The following is an 18,120-nucleotide window of genomic DNA, read 5'->3' on the forward strand; positions in this document are numbered from 1 at the left end:
AACCCACGCTTCCTTGGCTTCAAGGAACCAATGGAAGTGGGTACTTGGGCTCTGGTGGTGCAATATGCATGCGTATCCAGCATATGAATTGCACACTTAGCGTAAATGCTGAACAATACTAAATGTTTTTTGAATAATGCAGCCAAGGGGTTTCAATTTCCACCTCCTGAGTTTTCAGGAATGATCAACTGGAAGTTGTTCGAACAATGCTCAGGAAATGTGACACTCAACCCAGAACCAAATTCACCGGTGTAAGCAGGCTTCACTGGGGTGTCCAGCTCTCCTACAAACAAGCCAATCCTGCATGCTCTCCAAGCTGAAATACAGCCCAGCCTTTTGGGAGGGCAGCAGCCAGCCACACATCAGCTTTTGCTATACAAAAAAATCCGACCTGAAAAAAAAAAAAATCATTCTGGAGATCTCTGAAAAGGAGAAGGGAAAAAAGCAAAAGGCTTGAATGCCTGCCTCTTGTACTAGCCTACAGAGTGACTTATCAAAAGATGAGGGCAAATTATAGCTCATTCTTATGGGAAAATAGCTAAAAAAGTTATATTCTAGACCAATCTACCAGTGCAAAGGCAAGAACACTTAAAAGTGGTCTGTTTCTTTTTTTAGTGCAGTTCAGTGCAATAAGGAAGTTCCTGTGCTTTAATTCCACATCTCTGCATTTCACAACAATTGCCCTTAAGATGTATCTTTCTTCTCTACCAGTCATACATCAAGTTACTGATCATAAACATGTACATTAAATTATTTTGCATACTTACATTTTTATCAATAACATTTTATGGTTTTATTACGAAACCTGATTATCCACACAGATTCTTACTGCTAATAAAGCAGTTAGAAAACCATATGCCTGAGCTGATGCCACTCAAGTGAAAGAAGTCAAGAAACATGCTTATGTCTGATAGGATGCCTTCAGGACCCAGAAAACTAATGACTTATTTTTTAAAGTACTGCAGAAAATGGATGAGGAATGTTCAGAAAAATAAAGTTATTGATTTGCCAGTAGAACACAGTAAGAAATAGCTAGAAATGCCTATCCCCCTCCACATATAATTCTGTTGAAACTACTCAAGTTTTCTTTTTCATCACACATGGTGTTATTTTCATACTAAAGGCAAGAATTATGCCAAGAAATAAGTCTCTCAGGGAAGTTTACTACAACTTAACACAAAAACCCCACCCTCACTGCCGCATGGAGAAGGAGACCCAAGCACCTCCTTCGTTTGCTGCAGTTTATGCTCCGTTTTCACATTCAGGGTAAAATGGTGACATTTCCAGCATGGCCTGTGCCGCCGAGCCCAGTCACTCACAACCAGCTAGGGGGTTTGGGGTCACAAACTAACAGGAGTTGACCAAGTATCAGAGCATGTAAGAAGTTTTTACAGCACCCAACACCACCACAGACATTTAACTAGCAGAAGACATTGAAACAAAGCCTGTTTCTAAGTCAAACATCTGTGAGGCGCCCAGCAATGTGAACACCCCACAGCCCTGAGTGTGGGGGCTTGGGCCTTGCCTCAGCCTGAGGGGAGGGCTGCGGCTGTAATGTTTACACCCCGCAGTGCTTCGCCACGGTATTTTTAAAGCAAGCCCTAGGTAAGAGAAATAAAAAGACTCCAATGTCCCCAAATTGGAACCTTTTCTCTTTAAACGTGCAAGTTCAACGGTACCAGGCAATGCTGCAGAAGGAGGTGTACCAGGACTAACGCCAGGGCTGCTGGTGCAGCAGGGAGAGGCCTAGCACGCCCGCTCCCTCCGCCTCCGCCGCTCCCCTCACTGCGGGCCCCGCGGCGCGACCCCCTCACCGGGCCGGGGGCAGCCTCACCGCGCCTGCCCCCACCGTAGCCCCCCGCCTGAGGGGCGAGCGCGGCCCCGACCGCGGGGTGAGCGGCTGCGGGCGCCCCCTGCGGGCGAGGCGCCCCGGGGAAGGCGGCCCGAGCTGGGAACCTCGTCCCCGCCCCCGCTCCGCCAGCAACCGCGGCCCCGCGGCAGCCGCAACCCCGCCGGCTCCGTAACGCCCGGAAACGGCGGCACCGACGGGGAGCCGTGGCTGCTCCCGCGCAGACATGAGCGAGCGCGGGGCCGCGGCGGAGGCGCCGGGCTGGCTGGCGGGCAGCGGTAAGGGCGCGGGGGGGCAGGCGTCGAGCGGGGCGCAGGCGGGGAGGGGGCACCCACCGGCGGGCTACGGCCGGTCGGGGCGGGGAGCGGCGCTGCCCGCGCCTTCGCCTCCGTCCCTCAGCGCCGCGGGGTCCCGGGGGCGGCCGGGCGGGCGCGGTGTCGTGGCGAGCCCCGCTCCGCAGCCGCTGTGCTTCCCCCCTCGCAGAGCTCTCCCGTCCTGAGGAGCCGCGCGGGGCCGCACCTGCGGGCTTCCTGCAGCAGCTGCCCAGCTACCAGTCGGCGCTGAGGCGGCGCGTCCCCGCCGCGGGCACCCAGGAGCGGCGGGCGGCGCCGCGGGGCTCGGGGCGGCTCGGCAGCGCTGAAGCCCGGGGGCCGGAGCCGGAGGGAGACGAGCTGCCCGCCCGCCCCGCGAGGGAGTACCCCCTGAGCATCGCGGAGAAGCGGAAATTAAGGTTAATCTTTGCACGTTTTCTTTCCTTTCTTTCTTTCTTTTTTTTTTGTTTTTTCTTCAGTTCCCTTTCCCTATGCACTGCACAGGCTGAAGCGGGATGGGGTTCGTCTCCTTCACCCTGTGGCATGTGGCTTTGGCCGGGAGTTGCCCAGGTGCCGGTGCCGAACGCGGCGGGCTCCCAGCGCGGGCCTGCCCGCTCCCGCCGGGCCTGGGGGGGGGGCGCCGCCCGGGGGGGCAATAGGTTGAACAGGAGGAAATGAGTCAAAACGGAATTACCTGCAGCAGCCAAACACGTTTCTCACTGCCTTCCTAACTTCCTTCTTTTTTTTTTTTGTTTGTTGGCCTCATTTCGTGCTTTCCAGGGTCACTGTGGGTTATCACATCAGACCCCTTTCTGCTGTGCCAGTGCTGCTCTTGTGCCTTATCAGCAGGTCTCACAAAATATGCTGTGCTCGCTCGGGTGCGGCTCAGTACAGGTGAAGGGAAGCTTTCCAGGATGAGTTCTTATTTTTCCCATATCCCTTCTAAATTTGCTCTTTGCAGTGAGCTGCACCCGGTTCCTGCCCCTCCGGTGGTAGCCCCCAGGAGGGAGGGGGGTGCCTCGCTCGCCCTGCCTTCATTCCCCTACTTGCTCTCGCATCCCTTACTGCTAGGCTGAGAGCTCCTTTGAGGAGAGAGAGGACAGCATGTACTTTTACATTGGCAGAGAACAGCCACACCTTTAAATCAGGTACTTCGTAGTTCTGGTTAGGAACCAGGAGAGAGGTGAAAGTACGATTAATGTCTGGTGCTCCACAGAGAACAGGCTTGCAGGGGCGGTGGGGAACAGGTCACAGCCTGACCTCGCTGTTAAGTTTAACCCTACAGCCTGTACGCAAGGAACAGCAGAAGATCCAGGTCATCATAAAGGAAAGTGCTCGATACGTTGAATTTTTATTTGAAGTTGGTTATCTAAAGCTCAGTCCTTCAAGAGAAAAGAACTGCAGTCCTGGGGCCATTGTGCCTGTCAGGAGCAGAGCTGGGATGTCCCAAGCTTGTTTACACGTTTCAGCACTGAGAGATTCTGGTGGGGCTTCTTGGCATTTCTACTTGTCAGTAATCTGTGCGTATTGTGCAGCAGCTGCCAGCACAAAATGCTTGACACAAATGTCCTGGAAGCTGAACACTCAACTTCTGTAACACAGATGAATATGCAGCCCACGCCTCTACTTAAAACGCAGACCAAACACAGGCCAAATAGTTCTCCAAAGTGTCTGGTTTAAAACACCTACATGCTGCAGCCTGTAGTTTTCAACAGAATGAACTCTTTTGAGAGTAGCTGTATTTGCACTTACAGATGAGGTCGTTGCAGCCTGTTTGATTGTTGCAAATAGGGTTGTTGCATGTAGCCAAAATGCTTATTTTACTTTCAGCTGAGAAGGATATAGAAATTTTGTCAACATACAGCACACACAGTAATGGCATGGTGTAGTGGTGAGTCGGTTATGCACTTGAGTAGGATTGTGTACAAAGCCCTTTAAATTTAAACCTTTGTCTTCTATTCTAGCATGGTGTCCTCATGGGTGCTTAGCTGCTGCTCTTCCTCAGTGGCAGCAGAGGCTGGAACAGCATTTGCTGCATACAAGTCAATCTTGCGAAGTTTTGTCTTTTTTTTTTAAGGTTTCTTAAAAAATGAAATGCAAACTCTGAGCAACTCAGAAGTCTCCTTGATGCTGTTGCTGACCATGCAGCAGTTGTTAAAATTGCAAATATATGCATGTAGTATGAAAACCTGTGAGAAGTGATTAAAAATTGTAGACAGTTTGTGGTACATCCTTGGTATCTGTTGGCAGCTTGTTATTAGAACAGTACACCCCCACACATGGTGGCAGAAAGATACTTTATCAAATTCATTGAGTTGGCACTTTCCAGCCAATTTTTCAAAATGATATAAAACCTGAGTAATTAGAAATGAATAACATTAGTCTTCTATTGCATACTGGAATGTGATATAAAAGTTGAAGTTACAAAAATATAAATTAAATATTTATGCCTCTTTATAGTGTGATATTTTTTTCTTGCTTTTTTCCCACAACATATTTTGACATTTCATTCTGATTTTGAGGTCTGTGAATTTTCTACAAAAAAAAAAAAAAAGTAACTTTCTATTTTGAACAGCTGAATTTATAACATTGAAAGAGGAAAGCTAAATATTTTAGAGACATCTTTTAAGAGCCTCTTGGTAAAGGTGCTCTGGTCAGAAGTTTTGAGGAAGGAATCTTGTCTTCCAGCCATTTGTAAGTATGAAATCATTAGTGACGACTCCCCCGAGGTCTCACTGGAAATATGTTTCTCTGTTGTGCTATTGTTAATTGGATGGTTTTTTTTTCTCCAAGAGAGGTAGGTGTTTTCTGTGAGAGGACTTGCTAAATTTGAATTAACTTGATGTCACATTTGACAGAAGGAACAGATGGGGACAGCTAGTGTATGTTACTCCAATTTTTAGCTCTATGCTATCCCTTTGAAGGCTGCAGCCAGGCTCCATTGTGCTAGGCCCTATTGCATGTAGTGAAAAACTATTTTCTGTGCTTTTCTTGTAACCATATTTCTTGATTCTTAGGGACTGCCAGCAGGCTGATATAAAATACGAGTCTGGATGGAACAAGTGGAAAAGAACTAGCAGTAAATCATTGAAAAAAGTTCTCAATGAAGTCAAGGAGTTGTCGTCTTACCTGGAGCTTTGGCGACATGATATTCACAGCATAGAAGGTATTTATTGCCTGGTGTTGATTTCTTCTCTTTAAAGTTGCTTCTGCTATTAATAGTTTTAGATGTGTGAGCACAGTTTCAGATGTAACTGCATATGTTTAAGTTACCTGCTTCTCTTACTGTTGTTGATGCGAAATCCATGATGCAGTAGAACAAAATATATTTGAGGAAATTAATAAAAAATCATATTTTCAGTTATATTGCTAAAAGCCTGCAGTACTTAAAAATAGCTTTAGTAATGTTTCTTCAGGTAACTCAATGTAACTGAAATGATAATCTGCTCATTACGAATTTTTAATTATTTCATTGTCTTAATTATTGGCACATGTTTCTTTTATTCCCAGGGAAATTTGGTACTGGCATCCAGTCCTACTTCTCCTTCCTGCGTTTTCTGGTCCTGCTGAATTTTATAATTTTTATCCTGATGTTCAGTTTTGTTACCCTTCCCAGCGTCATTTCTACATATGGAATATTCAACAGTAGCTTTGCTAAAATTCCTCCAAAGAACATAGGTAAACATCTTTGTGTACTGCTGTTTGTATGATTTCGCCCTTTCCATTAGCTTCTCCTCCACCTCCCAGGACAAAGAAATGCATTTTAAATAAGAACTCACCATGTTTGAATTAACTGGATCTTGCATTTTAATGGGCATTACCATTTGAGTGGCTTTTCCTGCCTTTCTTTTGACAGAGCCTCACTGCACAGTTTATAAACCTAGTGGTAATAAGGGACTTGTTTACTTCTATACTTACCTCAAAGATTTGCTCAGTGGCACTGTAAGTAATTAGATGATTTTTTTTTTTTTAGTTAAGTTTGTGTCTCGCATAACGTGTAAAATGTGAAAACATTTTACTTGGGGAATGCAGCTTTGATAATTTTGAAAAATGATAAGGCATATGCATCAATGGGGTAGAATTAGCCTTTATCTATGAGAAGAGTTTTCTTACCGAGTGTCCCCAAGGCCTGGTTGGCCACATGCTGCAGCCTGCACCTCTCCTCCCCAGCTGCTGAATGTTACATATTCTGGAGCACACTGCTGCTTGTGCTCTCTGTGTAGAGTCTCAGTGGCCTTGTCACAGAGCTCTTTTATTCGAGAGGGGAGGGATTTTAAGCACATAGTGTCTGCATTATAGTTTGGTAGAGGCAGTAGCAGTATTTAGAAGCTACAGACTGTTGTAGCTTGCTGGGAGGCCCGATAGTAATTTTAAATTTACAAAATGATTGCTTAATACCCAGTTGGATTTAACTGGGCAGTTGCTAGTACTGTTACAAATTCTATTTAAACTTTGTGTTTTCTCAGGGATTCCTTGAAGCGACAACTTTATTTTATGGCTATTACACAATAGATGCTGCATGGCTCAGTATCCTGAGGTACAACTTGCCACTAGCATATCTGCTGGCTACGTTTGCCTACCTTGCATTAAGTCTCCTCTGGATAATAAAAAGGTAAAGATGTTGGTGTGATTTATTTACTGCAAAGTTTACATTGGATTCTTCCTTGTAGGAAATCTGCTGCGTTCTAGAACTTTTTTATATGGAAATGGGAAACCTTTTGCTTGAGGATGCAGCGCCACAGTAGCCTTTGTCTGTGTTTGGGAAACTAACCCAGGAAAAAAAATAAAAATAAATAAATCTAAAGTTATTTTTTCATACGTATGCATATATATAAATAAAAGACCATCAACTATATGTTGTTGTTGGAGGATTTTCTTTTGGGTTTGGGTTTTTCTTTCATCATCTCAGGTTTCTGAGCCGGCTTTTTGTGGTGTCAGAGAAGCGCTGGGTGAGGTGAGAAGGTATGACTGTAGCTAAGCGGGGAGGGAAGTAACCTGTGTCAGTCATGGCTTTGGCTGACTTTGGTTGCTGCAGAACTTCACACTGAAAGCTTCCCAGAGACTCACTAATGTAAAGCGAATGTGGCTGTCTGGTCATGGGGGGCGGGATGTCGTTTAGTCTTTGATGAGCCAGGTCACTTGAGATGTGGTTTCTTTTTCTGTGGATAAAGTGCATGTTTTGATGAATGAAGTAAAGTTGCATTTTTCTCTCTAGGTCTGTGGAAGGCTTTAAGCAGAACTTGGTGCATGATGAAGATCAATTTCAGAGTTACTGTAACAAAGTTTTTGCAGGCTGGGACTTCTGCATTACGGATCCAAATGCAGCACAGCTAAAACATCGCAGCTTGCAATATGAGCTCCAAGTGAGTAACTTTCATTTTGCTATGGTTACGGTTCCAAATAGCTTAGATGGCTAAAAAAGAGAGGTGTATAATTTTGCAGATAATGGAATAAGAAGGATTGAAGTATTTTATATTGGGAGCAGGGCAACCCACATCCTCTTGCATGCTTTGTGGCTAGTTAGAATTGTGGTGCAACGTGAGAAGGATTGGCACTGAGGTTGACAGCCCTTCCCCCATGGGCCTGTTAGCTTGTTGCTTATCTGCCCCTTCCTTACACTCCAGTCCCGCTTCCTGTGTTAGCTTTTCCTGTTGGATTATGTAGAAACGATCTCAGCTGCGGGCAAAACCCTTGTACTGTCGGGAATCAGTTTGAGTATTCTGGGTTACAAGTCTGCAGTGTGGTAGGCAGTAGTTTGGGGGAGGGGTAAAATTTGGATGGTACTCTTCATACAAGTTGAGAGCACTGTTGCAGTAAGAAGATACTGGAAGTTTTTCGCTAGGTGTCTTTGACACATACGCACATACAAATGTTGATGCAGCTAATGGATTTCCCGCATTGTAAAGCTCTCTGAAAAGAGCCTGAAAGGCTTTTCTGTTGAAACCCGTACCTTCTCTTTGCTCTCTGCACACTGGAAGCAGAGATTTGTGTAGTGATACGATTACCTTTGAAAAGATACTTCCACTTCAAACCACAAAGCAGTAATTTCAGATTTAATAAATTACAGTGAGCTGCTTGCTGCTCAAGTTCATGGTCATCTTGTTTCATCATATAAGCAGAACCTCCTTAACTTACCGCACTTTTACCTCTAGAACTCACACCTTAGCAGAACTCGCCCCTTAATATTACTATTTGATGGAAATAAGTCCTCAGAAAATATCTGGGTAATCTGTGGGTTTGCCCAGGTTAAATTGCCTTCACAGGCAATATTGTATTTCAGCTAAGGTGAAATCCATCACGTTCACATGACAAGCTGCTCAAGACTTTGCTTCTTGCTGTTGTGCCATCTCCCAGTTTTTCTTCACAAAGAGTAGGAGAACAAAGTTTGAGCCATAGCGGTGAGGGGTGAGGACGGGTTATTCACCTGCAGAAATAATGAGATGAGTGGGCTCATTTACCTGATTCAGAGTTTAGTACCAAGCTATCTGAGATCAGTCTCACGATAAAAAAGCAGTTGTCTTTTTGTCCTCAAGGAGATAGGTTGCTGATACAGTGGAGGTAAGAGGATTATGAGACACTTGTCTGGCTGCAGGGTGCTCAGCCTGAGGAGACTGAGCACACAGGGTCTGCCCCTGCTGCCTGGACCTGTTTGTGTCAATGAAGAGGCACTCACAGTTCAGTGTGCTTGGGCAGGTGGTGGAGTGACCCTCCTAGAACAGGCTATGGATTTACACATTCCAGAGGTAGAAAACATGTTCCCCCATGTTTTATGCTGTACCAGAAAGCTACGCATCCTTTTTCTTTTGTTTGTAGACAGACTTGGAGGAAGAAAGACTGAAGCAAAAAATAGCTGACAGGACAATGAAAGAAAAGCTACGCATCTACTCTCTGAGAATATTTATAAACATAATTGTCATTGCAGTTTTATCAGGATGTTTTTACTCTATTTATAGAGCAACTGTCTTCTCTCAAGAAAACTCCAATGTAAGTATTAGATCTGACATTAAGGCAGATTAAAGCGGGGCTGGTGATTACAGCAAGAGGAAATATTGTGAAAGAGTCACGTATCTTAATATAGCACCTTTCATGCAAGGGATCTGCAAACACTTTCTACAGGCATAGAATTTTTTTAGGAGGGAGTGAGAAAGGTCAAGAACCATGTGCAAAAACTCCCCAGCGATGTCTCCCTTTGGTGTGGAGGCTTCAGTGTCGTGTGCCTTGGAGCTAATGCAGTTGTCCAGAAAAGGAGCCCTCACTGTCCTTCCCCTGTAACTGTTCTCGCCTCACTGTGATCTGCTAGTACAAGCACTTTTGTGTCTGGGTAGTGAACTGGTGGACGGAACTGATCTGGTTAAAACAAACTTCATCATGTTCAGTTTCTTGGTCTGGTTCACTGCTCAAGTGCAAAAATGAACAGCAGGGGAGTAAAGATTAGGTTCTATATTGTGGCTTGAGTTGCAGTGGTGTGGGGAAACAGGAAGGCTGTGAACATGGAGTGCTTTGCAGAAGAAAAGGTTTTTGCATCAGCAGTGGGAAGATTCAGGTTGAGGGGGGTTATTCACTCCTGGCAGGACAAGCAGATGGAAAGAGCGATTCAGAAGCGTAACAAGAGCAGATAATAGTTTCAACAGTTTTGCAACAGTAATTGACTTCTCTGTAGGACCCCAGGATTGAATTAGCCTGATACGAATGGGGACCACACTTTTTCTGTCCCCTCTGTTTACCGTTCAATGTGATGGGCTCTGGCTGTGCATGGGGAAAGCTGTGCTCATGGTGGACCTAACTGTTCTGTAACCTGACAGGATTGCGGAGAGAGAAGCAGGAAATGGGGACCAAGAGGCATGTCAGAGGTATTGTTTGAGGGCAGAGAAAGAAGATAGCACAACACTGAACAACTTGAAAAACAGCTTCACTTACTGTGGGCTTTATGTATAAAGTTTGATATCCTGACCTTGCCTAAATGAGTAGGTAGAAGAGCTTGTTAAGATGGTAGGAAAGTAGGGGAGCTGCTTGGCACCAGTGAGAATAATTTGAAAAGTCTGCACTTTGACGTAGGTGTAGAAGCTGGTAGCCTTAGTGCTGGGTTAGACAACATAGTCAGACACAAGCCTTGGTGAGATGAACCTCTTCAAATGGAAGCTTTGGGGAAGCACAGAAATACTCATACCTGCAAGTGAAGGGAGCAGGAGAAAGCAAGGGTGTGTAGCAGCAAACTGCAGAGGTAGGCAGCAGCGGTCAGGCCTGTAGTTCCAAATATAGGCAGAGAATGAAGACAGGGTAAAAGATGCTACCTGAATCCTGGGCAAGAGAAGCTAGTGAGTAGCTGGAGAGAGCATGATGGCAGGGAAGTGTGGTTTTTTTATTGTCTTTCTCTCATCTCTTCTTGTACAGGACATCAACAACATGAACTTCCAAGCTAATCTCTTAGTGCAGTATTTGCCTTCCATGGTGATCACATTGGCCAACTTCATTGCTCCCCAGATCTTCTCATTTCTGATCAGATTTGAAGATTATTCACCAGCCTTTGAAATCAGGCTGACACTCATGAGGTAAAGACATTTTTATTGTGGCCTTGGATGTTTCAACAGCTTGTTCTTGGCAGGTTATAAGTATTGTAAACATTGAAATATCAAGGAGCAGAGAGGTTGGACTCTGCACTGGAGGATCTTGGGCACTGGAAGCCAAGCAGGCGTTGTTTGACTTGTTTAGTTGGAAATTTTAATTTTAAATCTGGAAGCAATTCCCTGTTTTGAAGACAGTACAGAGCAGTCATTTCAGCGTCCAGGTGTTTCTCTCGGTCCCATTTAGCTGTGTGATCTGGACACCTTCAACAACCTGAATAGTTAGTAGAGAAGTTGTGGCTGCAGAGCTGTGGGTTCATACCACTTTGCATGCAGCAGTTCCTTGAATGAGCAAATGTGTGTGTACAGCAGTGACTGAAGCATGACGTAGCTCAAGGGAGAAGTTAAAATTTTGGGGCTAAAAGATACTTCAGTGTGAGAGCATGAACAATGGGTGCTTGGCACCTTAAAGCAGTAAGATCTGGGTTGAAGCATCTGAACTTTGCAAGCCCCTTTGCTTTGTATTTTCAATTTGGCTTACTGATTCTGGAGGCCTGAAGCCACATGAGAGGGAGATGCTGCACACAGTGTTGTCATCTGGCCTCTCGAACTGTACTTGGGAGAATCGCAGCCGGTTGCAGCATGAAGATCTGCAATTGAAATGACTGATCTGGGAACCATACTGAGAAAAGAAACAAGCAGGGAAGGTGAAAAGCAATTTAACTTACTACTATGGAAAGAAATGTGTTTATTATTTAGCTGGCTGTTCCATTAAAGCTCTGTACAACCCTTTTGTGTTTCAAGCCTTCCTGGGACTCCTGTGCAAGGTGAGCCAGGTGTTAGAACAGCTCTTTTTTGGCTGGTTTGGGATTGGGTTTTGCCTTTCTTCCAGGTGTGTCTTTGTGCGGTTGGCCAATATCGGTGTTCTCTTGTTCTCGCTGTGGAGTCACATCTCCTACTGTGCCACTGATGAGTGTAAGGCCTGTGGATACAATTACGAACTTTATCCTGTAAGCAGATTTATCTTGGTCTTTAATCACCTGAACATGTGAATAGAGATCTGTTTTCCATGAGACTTGCTTGTCTAGAGATATTCGGAATCAGACCTGGGGTTGCTGTTCATGTTATACCTGGTGCTGATTCTTTCTGCTCAGTGCAAACCAGTGCAGTTCTTCTGTATATCTTTTGTTTGTCTAAAACTAATTAGAATTGGTCCAGTGGCAGATTATTTTTTAGCATAGACTTTCTGACTACCATGACGCTTGTTTGAGGTAGCTCTGTTTTGGAGACAATTGTGTTACTGCCTTTTGCTCCAGTAAGATAAATAGCCTTTCCTCAAAAAAAAACCCACAACCAACCAACCAACCGAACCCCAACAAAACAAACAAAAAGCTTGGTGTAGAAGCTCTGAAACACTTAAATAATTTCGAAATGGGAGTTAATACAATTTGAACTTTATGGTGTTCACTGACTGGGACATTTGTTGCTTTAGTGGTTGATAGATTTATTTTTCATTTATTTAGACTCCCATTTTTGTTTTCCCTGGCTTGTTTTCGTAGTGCTGGGAATCTGAAGTTGGGCAAGAAATGTATAAACTGATGATATTTGATTTTATGATAATTCTTGCTATGACCCTGTTTGTGGACTTTCCTAGAAAGTAAGTATCTCTGCTTTTTAAGCATAGTTTTGCAAATGGTGTATGAAACGCATTTTTTTTTTTGTTATTAATTCCCTACATTTCTAACCAGATTACCAGTTTTAAAGTAAAATGCAAATGTATTTCTGGTGGTTTGAGTACTTTGCTATTCAGATGGCTGTGTAGTTTTTGATAGTTGAGTCTTTTGTTCTTCAGGTATTTTTCTGTTACATTGCTTAATGATTAAATGCTAAATATCTGTGTGTTCCAAATGCATTAGAATTCAGCTAAGCTCTATAACTTTAATCTAGAACTAATTGTGTTCTTTGGTTTTAGGTTGTTAGTTACTCATTGCTCTTGCAAGCCAGTTCAGTGGTGTGGATTGCCGGAATTTGGAATTCCTGACAATGTCCTGGAAATCATTTATGGGCAGACTATCTGCTGGATTGGAACCTTCTTTTCACCACTTCTCCCTGCAATAGCAACTATAAAATACTTCATCATATTTTACATTAAAAAGGTAATGAGGAGGTGTGGTAAACAAAATCGAACATGTTTCTGTGGCTTTTGTAATATAGGTATGCAGTTGATTTAAACCAAACAAAAACCCCTAAAACCACCCCAGAATGCAGTGTACTGGAAATATAGGCAGTGGCATTCCATTTTCTGTAGGTTTCTTGGTTTTAGGAGAAGGTGGAATTTTGCTTTGAAATCAAGCAAACCAACGTTTTAATAACTACCTCTTCAATGACTTGTCAAGGTTTTTTTTAATAAAACCTTTTTATGTAATAAAGCTAGTTTATATCACTTTTCTGCAATGATCTGTTTACTAGCAACACAGCTTAGAACTTTGACAAAATTTTGCCAAGCTGCTAAAAATTTGGAAGCAAAATGGAAAATACAAGCTGGGTTGGATGTTCAGGATGTAGTTTCTGCATATATGAAGCTTTGCTCTGTGACCACACAGCTACTTCTGTGCATCAAATCCTTACTGATGTTTTAGTTCTTACAAGAGGGGGTGTACCCAGTGAAGATGTGGCAGAACAAAGCTGAAGGCTTGCGATATGGATTGTATACCAAATGATTGTGCCAGTTGACTCTGTGCAAGTGTATGAGGCCCTCTGGATCAAATTCTTACTCAAAATAGGAGACATTGACTTATACCAGAATGTAAAGTGTTCTTGCCTTAGCTCTTTTTTGAGTCCATGTATGTCAAAGGAATGTTGGTTAGGTGGTAGCTGTCAGCATATTTGAGAATGGAATATTGAGTTGGTGGAGAAAGTGTACTTGGACATATGTATACAGATGTCCTCATAACAGTCTTGCTTGTTTTCCCTCTTCAGATCAGTTTGATACACACACGTAAACCTGCAGCTAAGCCTATCAGAGCATCAAGTTCCAATTTTTTCTTCTTGGTGGTGCTGTTGATTGGGCTCCTCTTGGCTTTTATTCCTTTGGGAATCAGCATAGCATAGTAAGTGACAATTTAATTTCTATGAAGTTGACATCTGTTCTAAGTTGTCAGTTCCCTAAAAACAGGCACGCTATTTTGGAATGATAAATTGGAATAAAATATACAGTGTATAATAAATAAAATTATAACTTGTTTATAAGAACTAAGAATTACAGTTTTTAAGACAAAGGACACTTTTAGCCCATCAGCAAAATGGTGCTGAACTTGGACTGGATTATGTTGTCTTTACATTTTGGTGTAGCATCTCCTTTCTGTTCTGCTTCTTTGACAGTATCCCCTCCTCCAAAGCATGTGGGCCATTCAGGAGTTTTAACACTTCATGGGCAGTTGTTCCAGATACAGTGCTTGGGTTTCCAACAGGTCTGCAGCAGATCCTTTATGGCATAGCATCAGAAGCCTTTGCAGTGCCTTTTTTTCTGGTCGTTTGGTGAGTACTGTGGAGACCTGATTCAGTCATGCAGCTGCATAGTTCATTTCCTTCCTTACTGAGCTGATACCAAACAACTATTAGACCAGATCTTCCATCTGCAGTCAAAAGCATCAAAGCCCATATGAATCCTTAGCTCTTATGTCTTTGCTCATGTTGTCACACTCATTAGCTTTAATTCTGTTTCCTCTTGCATGTCCCCTATCCCACACTTGTCCTTCTCAAAAGTCAACTGTGAATCATTCTGCAAATTAGCATTTTAAGCCATGTCATCACAAATCCTATCCACAAACCTTTAAAAAAACAGAAACAGCATCAGAGTCCTCAAAACAGTCAATTCTGTATGATAAAATTCAATGTAGGATCACAGGTATTTTTTTTTAAGATTGACGGTCACCTGCAAAGGTCATCTAATCTAACCCTCCTGTTGAAAACAGGGTCCTGAGCAGGTGCTCAGGAGCTGTGTCCCGTTAGGTTTCAAATATCTCTGAAGATAGAGACTCCTCTCAGAGAACCTCTCTGGGCAGCCTGTTCCAGTCTTTGGTCACTCCTGCAGTAAAAATTTGGGTTTTTTTTTTAACGTTTAAATGGATTTTTTTACATTTGGGTTTAACCTGCCTGTTTTCAGATCTTGGGGCTTTGTTACATGATCCTTTCTACAACTTCTACACTTGAGAAACCATGCAGTTTATTTCAGAGTCCACCCAGCCTTGTCTTCCATAACACATGTTTATGTGTTCTGAACTGAGCCTGTTATTGCATACATGGGAAATGACAAGTCCTCTTTTTGGTTGGTTTTTTTTTCTTTTTTTTATTTTATCATAAAGCCTGTGTAAGAGGTGGAGGATGACTTGCACTGCTACCCTACTACTAATTATTTGGACAAGAAAACACATTATTTGTATAGGCATTTGTGCCATTCTTGTTCTTGCTACTGCTCTTCATCATTTAATGTGTTGTGGATAATCAGGGTCACAGATTACATCTAGAATATGCACTGTAAGGAATGGCTGCAATACTGATGTGTGGCTGTTTACCATAGTGAGAAATCCCAGTGGGAGCAAAGAGTTACTCCAGTGAAACCTCATTAAAGTAAATTTCTGAGGAGCAACCCCCCCATACACACACTTTTCCTGCAGGGCAGGAACTGACCAGAGAGAGAGAGAACACAACCTGTAATGTCTGAAAGTGGCCATACCTGTGTTTCTCCTAGTACTCTCCCTGCCAGCACAGATAACCTCAGCAGATGCTTTTGAGCGGAGCTGTGCCCAGCCTACCCCAACTGTATGTTGAATTTTAAATTATTTTTTTTTTATTCCAGCAGCTTCTCATCTGAAGCAAATGCACAAACTGACAATTCCTCTAGCCTGTAACAACCTTTTCCTGACTAATTCTGTTTACACGACACTAACACGTAATGTTGGTTTGTTGTTTGCAGCCTCGTTATGTTCTATTTTATTGCCTTGGCTGGAGCACACAAGCGAGTGGTTGAGCAGCTGAGGGAGCAGCTGGTTATGGTAAGATGTAACCTGCTTTTCTGTGACCCTAAAATTGTATTTGTTGTGTCAGTAATCGGGCATACAGAGGAACAGCAGTTTTCATAGTCTTCTGGATACTTGGTGTTGCCCAGGCAGTGAAGGATGTTTTACAGATTACACAAGAAAGATAACCAAAGCAGTATGGTCTGGTTGGTTTTCTTGGCTGTCACTTGCAGCTGCAGCAAGGTCTGGTTATATCAGGCAGCACACATGCCTGAGATGCACCTCTGAGAAGTGGTTTCCCTATTCTTCATCTGTTGTCTTACTTAAATCCACCCATCTGCATGTTTTTTTTCTACCAAACGAGAACCTGAATCTCGTGCTTCCTGTCCCCTCCACCATCTTACACAATCCCCACCTCTGTTCCCTTCTCTGCTCTCACAAACACGCACCAGCTCCCTACTCTTCCCTCCAGGCCCGTATTTCTGCTGTAGCGTGTCTGGTCTTGCTCCACAGTGCAGGTCCCAGCACTGCCTGCAGCAGGTACTCATAGTGGGGCAAGTCACTGGTCCTTTGGAGAACAATGCCGGTGCAGACATGCTTCTTTGTGGCCATCAGAAGCTCTGCCATGTTTGACAGCATTCATATCCTGTGGCCTGTCAGACTGCTCTAGTCAGAGCCTAGCTCACTAGTAAGACTTCTTACTTTCTTAGGAAATAGTCCATTTCTTGGTATGTTCTTCTTTTAGATGTGGCATTTAACAACCTGTCCTCAGAAAAAGACAGTGCTGGAGAGAGATTTTTGAAGAGTAAGGAATTTAGGAGCAAAAGCTTTACGGCTTTTCCAAGGGTCCCTAAATCAGTTAGGAATTCTGAAAATCCTTGTGTGCTTTTTATTTTTGTTTCCACTTTTTTTTATTCCACTGTTGTTAGGCTTCTAACACACAGAAGGTTTCAACCACACGTGGAAGCATGGTTTTAAGTTTTTAGGGGTGTGAGATGTTTTACTAGGCTCAACGCAGAACTCTTAGTATGTGATTTAACATGAGATAATCGAAGTCAAGACTATTGTAAACTTAAAATTGTTCAGGCAGTTGAGAGTGTGCAGGAGCCACTAATTGGGGTACAATGTCGTGAGTGCACCTATTTATTTCTAGTAAGAAGTGAGCTGTTCATAGAGAACTTGTACTACTTCTGTTCATCTAGACACATTTTTATTGTGTCTTTCCAGGAGAGTCGTGACAAGCTGTTCCTGATCAGAAAGATAACGGAAGCTCAGAGGCATCTTTGAAAACCATGAAACCCAAGAAAAACCTGACTTCCTGAAACTCCCAGAACCACTAAATAAGAGCAGAAGCATCTGCAGCACCTAAAAACTGAGCAGCTGACCAGCACCCTGGCACTGTGGTCTGTGTGATGGACACTTACGGTCTTAGTCTAGATTATGCTAGTGAGCCTTAAAGTTTCTAAGACTGGAAATTTAGTTCATTTATACTGTGTTGGACCTGTCCCAGAAATTGTATGGTAGGACACATTATTGCTGCTACAATTTCAGGGTTGTTGGGGTTTAAGTCCTTATTTTTTTTCAGGGGTTTGGGGTAAAATGTGATCAGAACTGAAACTTTTAAGAATTCTGCACTGCTCTTTGATGCTTTAAGACTCAGGAGCGAGGGGAAAGGTGTGGTTTCACATGTTCCCGACTCACTTATCTTTTAAAACCAAAGCAAGAAAGAGGCGTGGGTCAGTATTTTTAAATAGAAGAAACGATGGCATGAGGTTGAAAGCAGTTTTCTAAATATTTTTAGAGAGGAGACTTTCTTTATTTTGCTGTGAAATAGCGAGTGCAGTTGAACACTGGATAACTTCACAAAATGGTTCAGAGAAAACAAGCTGATAAAAGAGCTCTGAATAAACACTGGGAATAGGAAGAGGCCACCCATCAGGTCACCAAGCAGCACACGGCTGGCGCAGGGAAAGCCATTGCTCTTGGGTGCCAGCCTCTCTGCTCTGAAGCAGCCTTTTTTTTTCTTTTTTAATAATTATTTTTTTAAATGTGTTAGGGCATTATTACTTGTGTTTTATTCTTGTACAAACATCTTGACTACTGTTCTTTGTTCTAAAGTATGGATATTTAGAGTTAAGTTGCAGTTAGGAAATACAGCGTTCAGAAGTGTGTGTCAGGATCATTCAAGTTGACGTTTATTCTGGCCTGAGTGAACCGCTGGAGCCGTGGGGCTCGGAGCGCTGGTTGAGTAGACTGATAATTGTTTTCTTCATTCAAAGATTGTGCATGAGGGTTTTCTGTACAGAGTCGTGTTTGTTACTTGAAATTTGCAGCAGTACTCTGTTAGTTAATATGTGAGAAACTGTTCTCTCTATGGAATG

At 43.3% G+C, this 18,120-nt stretch overlaps 2 protein-coding genes across 3 annotated transcripts in view; one reads left to right on the forward strand and one right to left on the reverse strand.

The window, feature by feature from the left end:
- Positions 1-2,937, reverse strand: part of TMC5 (transmembrane channel like 5) — a 32,272-nt gene extending 29,335 nt beyond the window's left edge. Inside the window, exon 1 of one of the 2 annotated variants that reach the window (XM_055708982.1) lies at positions 2,855-2,937. The gene's annotated coding sequence lies outside the window, so the exon portion shown is untranslated. The remainder of the gene's footprint in view (positions 1-2,854) is intronic. The other variant, XM_055708986.1, reaches the window with a different exon arrangement.
- Positions 1,968-18,113, forward strand: TMC7 (transmembrane channel like 7). Its single transcript, XM_055708989.1, has 16 exons — positions 1,968-2,127; positions 2,333-2,579; positions 5,178-5,326; positions 5,671-5,838; positions 6,017-6,102; positions 6,627-6,772; positions 7,376-7,523; positions 8,974-9,144; positions 10,552-10,709; positions 11,614-11,731; positions 12,281-12,378; positions 12,694-12,877; positions 13,701-13,831; positions 14,103-14,258; positions 15,697-15,775; positions 16,967-18,113. The coding sequence occupies exons 1-16, from the start codon at positions 2,076-2,078 to the stop codon at positions 17,024-17,026; spliced, it is 2,151 nt and encodes a 716-aa protein (XP_055564964.1). The 5' UTR covers positions 1,968-2,075; the 3' UTR covers positions 17,027-18,113.
- Positions 18,114-18,120: the final 7 nt, after the last annotated feature.

The sequence above is a fragment of the Falco cherrug genome, chromosome 4 (genome assembly GCF_023634085.1).
Source record: "Falco cherrug isolate bFalChe1 chromosome 4, bFalChe1.pri, whole genome shotgun sequence".
In the NCBI taxonomy this organism is placed as follows: Eukaryota; Metazoa; Chordata; class Aves; order Falconiformes; family Falconidae; genus Falco; species Falco cherrug.